Genomic DNA, 7,631 nt, shown 5'->3' on the forward strand with positions numbered 1-7,631 from the left:
AGTGTTAATGTCTTGTCTAAGGATCAAGCATCAATATATAACAATCTCTTAGAAATCTCGTGAAAAACGTATTGATAGGATGGCTATTAGATTCCCCTTATCTAAATCTGCATTTCTTGTTAGATCCACTATTTGTCTTTATTTTATTCTTTAGTTTTAATTAATCTGTCTCATATCCTGTAAAAACAGAAAGAATGACACAAAATACATCACATGGGTTTATTTCGTTCACACTCAACATGCTACATAATTTGGTCATTTCTAATTGTAGGGCATATCCATTGTAGATTACATGCAAACTTGTGATACATATCAATATTAATGGACAAAATGGGCTTTATACATGTTTTAATTATTTCTGCATCTCATTTTCTTCGGAAGTTCTAGAAGTGCCAAGTGCCATAGGGCTACTTACTACTTAGGAGTATTTCAAGCAAAAATCAGCACGTGACATTTCAGTGAAGTTTTTTTCATTGTTTATTTGTTTAGATTTGTCTTAGCTATTCGGGTCAGGCTGAGGAATTTAAAATCCTAGAGTCTGACGAGTCGGATCTCTCATCATAGTCATCTTCTGTGTAGACAGTCTGTTTGGGTACCATGGTGCATCCATCCTCCTGTATTGTAATCCTGTGATCATCAGAGGGACGGGAATGGAGGACAGAGGAGCTGAAGATGCTGCTGGACGCGCTGGAGAAGGGAGAGACATACTGGGACCTGAGCTGATATTGCTGCTGCAGAGTCATGGTATTCCACAGAGTCACATCACTGGGCACAAACGGGTTAGTCTGGCCCCTGGATATGGAATTCCTCAGCATTAGGGGATAACGAGGCCCCTGGGAAAAGGGATGCTGCAGAGGAACAGCTAAGGGACTGGGGACAACATTGGTGGTCTCAGAGGGGAACCTCAAAGAATCAGGAACTCTGAAAGCAGATCCCACTGACCACTTAGATGAGGATACAGGATAGGACCCCAAGGTGTGTTCAAACAGGTGCCTGTTAGATGGTAAGTTAAGGTTGTCACTGCCTTCAGTGGGTGCTCTATCTACTCTGGCGGTCGATCTACTGGACAGAAGTACCTCAATGGCTCCTACCAGATCCCCACCACAACCTTTAAGGATCAACTCAAGAACTGCTGGTTTGTGACTGGGGAAGATCTTTCTTAGCACCTCTAAGGGAGGACGATTAGCCTTGAGATTTAAAGGGAGGGACACAGACCCTGAGAGACCCTCGATGACTAAGCTCTCCTCTCTGTGGAATTTGGCACTGTCAGATTTGGTCTCAGTGTCATTGCCGCTCTCTTGAAGATTGTAGTGACTTTCCTTTGATGCAGTGGAGACATCCGTAGAATCCAGATTGTAGCATAAACTGGACTTTGACATCTCAGGGGAACTTGAGCGGTCATGCTCCTTGTCACTATTGCTGCCATGGTCTGTTTCTGAGTGCTCACCTGACCGATCTTCATTAGGGTCTAAAAGGAAAAGTATCAATAAATAATCAATAAATAGCTTGATGTTTTCAGTCAGTCTGAGGAACATTGTGTAGACCTAACTGTAATGATCCATGACACATTTCAATTATTAAAACTGAGAGACTCTAATAACCATAGGGACACGATTATAGTTATCTGGTTATTGTTATTTATTTTTATTTAACAAAAACATTTTATGCAATGCAACTTTCAATCTAGTGTAAAAAAGAAACTACTTGGAATTGACACAGGAATTTCCAAATTAAAAGTTTTCCTTGCTCTAAGCTATCTGCAGAAAGAAATGAAGGCCAAGTATAAAATTGTATTAAATTGGCACAATATCCGTTATTTCACAATAACCTATTAAAAAGGAAATATGCCTTGTATGGATGATCCATAATACGTCTACATACAATCGATTTCCAACCAAGGGTCTTAAGAGTTTATTGTTCATCAAAGTCTTCAAATGAAGAAAACACAAATTCTCCAGTTTTAAAGACTCGTTTATCAGTGTATTTTCTCCTCGCTAGCAACAAATTACCTCAATTTAGGTTGTGTTTAAAGTCGATCATCCCACTGTGTCACTGAATATAATGTTACCTAAAACTACACAACTCATTTCCAATGCTACCGTTATCAAACCATTGCAGTTTTGACGTTTAAATGTGTCAAAGTACTAGTTTCATAAGATGTACACAGTCTTCCGTTAGAAGACTAATAAAAAGTTTGTCATAAGATAAAAAAAAAGTGGAACGATAGTGTTCTTTTCGAACTTGATATCAGTCAAAATAAAAACATTTTATTGCATTTATAGAAAGGTCTTACTAAGCATAGCATGGTATTCCCTCTATAAACTAAATATAATTAAAACAGCATATTACAGTACGATTTCAACCGGATTTTTATATTTGAGTACAAATTTAGACTCCTGAAAAGTGTGAATGAAAAGTTTTAAATATATTTAGGCCTACTTTTGAATGTTAGGGATCAAAAGATTTTAAATATTTTTACTTCATATGTTTGTTACCTGCTTGCCTATATGTTGTCCTTCAAAAATATATTCGGTAAATAAGCAACATTTGTGTACGTCTTGACTGTTAATTTTTATTAAACAGATTTCATTTAAAAAAAACTCCTCTTTAGAGCAGCCACATCGGGACCCATCGGGATTTGAAAATAAGTTTTCAAAGTCGTCTTTTACGCCTTAACTTTGGTATTATGTATATCAATATATACTATTTGAAAAAATAATAAAAATAATAAGTTAGTAATTAGGCAGAAAGATTCACGACTAATACTTAAATATTTGGGAAAAAATCGAAAACATCACTCCATCTTACCTGCCGTAGACTGTGTGCTACAAGACTGCTCTGACACCCACTTCACGTCCATTCCTCCGATGCGCGGCGGTGGCCCTTCGCTGGCTTCGTCCGTCCCAGACACCGAAAGTCCGGGTAAAGTTCTTAGCGTTTCCGGAATAAGACTTTCTAAACTTTCATTTGCTTGCTGCCTTCTAAGAGCAACCTGGGCTGCCATCACTCGCTGTCTTTCAATAATCAGAATGCATTTTTCACAAGTACAGTCTTTAAAACGACAGTATCGCTTATGTCCCTTCAGCCACGACAGCACCCCGTGGTTCCTACATCGAGCGCACTTGGGCGTCCTTTGGATAGGTGCTCTTGGATGAGGGACTGGACCTCCCATATACAGATACGGTGATCCGTAGCCATTCATTTGCCTCTGACTTTTGTTAGAAATTCTGATCCAGGACGACGCAATATTGACAGCTGTAGGAGATCAAGCCTTGTGCTTCCCTCCGAGCATAAAGCAGCCTGATTTAAAAAAAAAAAAAAAAGTTTGATCGGTTTTCTAGTGATACAGCAGAACGTCAGACGTTATAACAAACGTTAATAGACCCGAGTTACTAAACATCTCACTTTCCAGAGTGTCATTCGCAGACCAGATCACAGTGATATACCAAGGATTGCTCCTCCTCTCTTCCTTTATGGCGAATGATTACGAATCCATTAAAGGGAGTGTTTCAAACAGCCGTTGTTTATGTTGAAGAATCCAACCCCAATCCACAGCAGTTGTCATGTGCATTGTAACTGGTTATCGCAATTGCTACGGTCTGTTAGTCGTCAAAGCACACCTACCTGGTGTATATTACCGAGATTTATAGACTCAGCATTCTTTTCAATACATTCTGAAGAGTCACAGAAACCCCAGCTCATACAGATAACAATATTCACGAAGAAAGTTTGAAATAGGTTTTTCATTCATTCATTCATTCATTCATTATTCATACTTTCTTTCTTTCTTTTTAGATTGTATTGTTGTCGCCCAGGGTCTAAGCTTAAAATGATTTCTGTCAAAAACAATGTCTTGATTATAACATATCATGTATTAAATTTACAGATTTTAAGTTGAATTTTAATTTTAATATATACATTGTAGCATATTATTCCTTAATCTCGACTGAGGTGTTATAGGCCTCATAACTGGCTGGTCTTTGACAGCCTTTCAAGCTTCCAGGCCTCCTAATACTCGAATTAAAGGATCCTGTTCAATAAATGAACGTCCACGAAGGGCTGACTAAGAGTTAATCAGTGTACGTTTTGTAAATACATTTAATCGCCGTGATTTATAACGCCGACCACCTATTAATCTGGAATTAGAAACATTGCGCTGTAATAACCTAATAAGGGTAGTTATTGCAAATTCGAATATGAATTTAAAAAGCGCATATGATGTAGCATTTTGTTTTATCCTGTTAGCTGCAAATTCGTGTGATGTGGACATTTGAAATCAGATGTGAACAACTGCAGTCTCTTGCATGCTAGACGTAGCTCATTGTGCCTATTAATCAACAGTAATTATGTGAAAGAAATGTAAATTAATTTTGTTGTTAACTAACCGTCTCCAATATTTCATCTAATTATACTTATAAGTAAGTGATATCCTTTACAACATATTTGTATATGGAATTATTTTTTACCTTAGCTGTCTATAACAGAAATTGCGATTTAATTTTCCATAGGCTAACTGTTATATACATTACCGATATAGGTTTGTAATATTATGGGGAGCTAAACGGTAGCTGGCCTTTGGATCTTTCATTGTTTGACAACATGTATGATGAAAAAAGGTGTTTGTTTGATGCTGAAATGTCCTTAACCCTCACCATATTAAAACACTACAACTAAACTGCAAGTCCCATTTCGCTCATTAAAAAGGTTTATTCAAGCAAATAATGGGATCCTAGCATAACGCCTTTAAGAATAGGAACCATAATGGTAAACTTCACCACATGAACTCCGTTTCCAGGGCTATTAATCTTTTAATTGGAAAATAGCACAGGAATATTTAACGTGACTATAATGTTCTCGAATTTTGCACATGGCGAGTAAATTTGCAGGTGGGAGTGTGAGATTGCAGGGGACATGTAGGGACCAATTCTGCATAATAAATGGTTATGCTTCATATCACCATTATTAGAGGGGATCCTTTTTCCTATAGGCAACTTTCGAACGGCAACTGGCCATATAGTGTAACAGTGTTTGGCTTGGTTTTCCCTAAAATACAGTTTTCGTAAAAAGAGGGCTATAATGACGCTGTTATTCTCTTATTGCTATTTTCACAGATGTGTATGACGCTGGTGAGTAGCAATCAGTGATTGACTTTTTTTCGGCTTTTATGCCAATCTTAATATTTTAAGCATATCTTATGTATAGTTAGGCCTATTTAATATAAACAATTTGTACAGAAACGGATTCAAAATGTTATACTGGAATTTAAATTTCATTGAAAAAGAAAATAAGGTAACATTTTATTGGGAATAGTCCGCCTACAGAGTATTTGTAGCATTTCAACAACTTAGCTGAGATTTAACAGCAATTCAGCTGTTTCGCTGTCTGTGGATGTTTAACAGAATACACCGTATAGAGAATATATGTAACGATTTATGGACATACCTACATATTCTTAGAATAATTTAATTGAATTTGACTACTCACTCAATCGATGATATATTAATTGTTGAATTTCAACGTTTTTGAAATGTTTCAAATACTCTATACCCTCTGTATACAGACTATCCACATAAAAATAATATATATAAAGCATACATAAGTACATAATATACATGTAAGTATATATAGGCCTATAGTTCTTCATATAACCGAGAGGTATAAAATATTTTCCCTGACATATAATGAGCAAACCAGCCAGCCAGTTACCTCGCTGTTCAGTTGGACTGAGAAAATCTGATTTGCGGATTGGGGTTCAACCATAATAATTTTATCTAAGTAAAATATGTGGAATATCGTTGAACAAAAAAACAAACAAACAAATGAATAAACAAACAAGCTGCAAGTGTATTGCATGTTAATTTATTCATGACGCCTGTTTCATAAACACTGCCAGTATGGTTTTCAGTGCATTGCACAAGTATTTCATGTCTTGTTAAAGTTGTGTGAAAAACTATAGGCCTAATATTATTTAATAATTATATTGTTCTATGATAAAGAATACATTAGTAAGCTTAAGGGTAATGCTAGAAGGAAAATAATTGTTTTGTTTGAGACAGTGGTGAGCAGATAAATTAAAATGGGTGTTACCGGTGTGTTTCAAGAAAGTGAATTATTGCTGGACATCTGCCCTGTGAAATTTCCTTTTGCTCCTTAATTGTTGTAACAGAAAGCTGTGACAAGCTACACACATGACAGCCCCCACATTCTCAGCACAAACCGAAGAATCGCGCTGCATTTCCAAACCCATATGTCCTTTCAGCCATAAGGTTAATCGTCTAACATTTTTTGAGGTAATGTTTTGTTTTTGCAATTCCATGCACCCTACCAAGGCTTCGCTGGACAAAATACAGACAAATAAACATGCATTCTATTAAAATAAACCTCAAACACAATTCATTAAAAAAAATGTTCATTCGGACCGGTGCTTAGATCCAAAATGAGAAAAATCAGATGAACGGTCCAGGATAACTCGTAGTAGTCAAAATAATTCTGCTCGTTCGTTAAAACATAGAAAAAGAAACTACCCAACAGTCTTCACTAACCTTTTTAACACTAATTTAATACGCATTCGATATAAAAATCAAGAACACGATCAAAGGAGCATCTAAGTATTTAATTCGATTAAAACTTACAACAAAACAAATAAATAAAAAATCATAATTACATTAAACATAATATGTTAACGAAGCCTGAGGTGAGTGGATTGCCAGACCTGAACAATCGACTAGTAGGCAGGATGGTGACATTTTATACATTTATATAAGCCTATAAATAGACCCCAACAGGGACCTGTGTACCAGCGACTGGCACCGCCCTGTCGAGGGGCGGCAGGCCTATGAAATGGAAAACCAGTGTTAGACGCTGGGTGCAGTAAATGATAACGAGTTTCGCATGGAATAACGCTGATTTCTATAGACCCCGCACCCACAAAAAAGTGATGAGAGAGAAAGACTCCGATGAAGCCGCAAATTAGGAGCTTAATTTTGCATTAGCCGGAGACTATATTGCAAAATGCTTTAATAAAAAGAATGAAACGTTTCTAATTTGGATTCCAAGAGATCCATGATATAGCCTAAGGAAAATAACAGTAAAATATTCACTACCTTAACAACATTCCAAACCAAGTAACTGAACTAGGAAGAGTTTGGCTTTTTAACCGACACGACCATCAAAAAGTTTAAGACCATGGCTAACGAAACCCCCGCAGGCCTGGTGGGTATATACTGACACCTTATTCTAAAATTTTAATAAATTCATAAATCCTTTTCAGATTTACATTATAACTGCATAAATATAATGCAATTTATGGAATAATGGTTCGGATTGCTGTCCTAGTAAACAATTCAAATTAGCAATGTCTCCTTTCACCTTAAAACTATTTTGGCCTCTGGGTGTTTATGGGCATGTAAAATAAACCCCATTAAGGTACTAACGGTGATTCCTATTTTCATTTGTGGGGATCACTTTAATATATGCAGACTGCGCATTAATAATATGCTGGCGGCGAACAGCACCTGCTACGCACTAGAACGTGTAAAAGCTCTGAAGGCAGCAGCAATTACGACAGCCCATCCAGAATAAGTACCGCGAAATTTGTAAAAGTTTGGTAAACTTTCATTTACTCTTCAGCT

At 36.7% G+C, this 7,631-nt stretch overlaps 1 protein-coding gene across 1 annotated transcript; it reads right to left on the reverse strand.

The window, feature by feature from the left end:
* Window positions 1-205: 205 nt before the first annotated feature.
* dmrt3a (doublesex and mab-3 related transcription factor 3a) lies at window positions 206-3,560 on the reverse strand. The gene is made up of 2 exons (XM_023817922.2): window positions 2,809-3,560; window positions 206-1,468 (listed from the first exon to the last, which is right to left on the reverse strand). Exons 1-2 carry the CDS (start codon window positions 3,200-3,202, stop codon window positions 510-512), a joined length of 1,353 nt encoding a protein of 450 aa, XP_023673690.1. The 5' UTR covers window positions 3,203-3,560; the 3' UTR covers window positions 206-509.
* Window positions 3,561-7,631: the final 4,071 nt, after the last annotated feature.

The sequence above is a fragment of the Paramormyrops kingsleyae genome, chromosome 7 (genome assembly GCF_048594095.1).
Source record: "Paramormyrops kingsleyae isolate MSU_618 chromosome 7, PKINGS_0.4, whole genome shotgun sequence".
Lineage (NCBI taxonomy): Eukaryota > Metazoa > Chordata > Actinopteri > Osteoglossiformes > Mormyridae > Paramormyrops > Paramormyrops kingsleyae.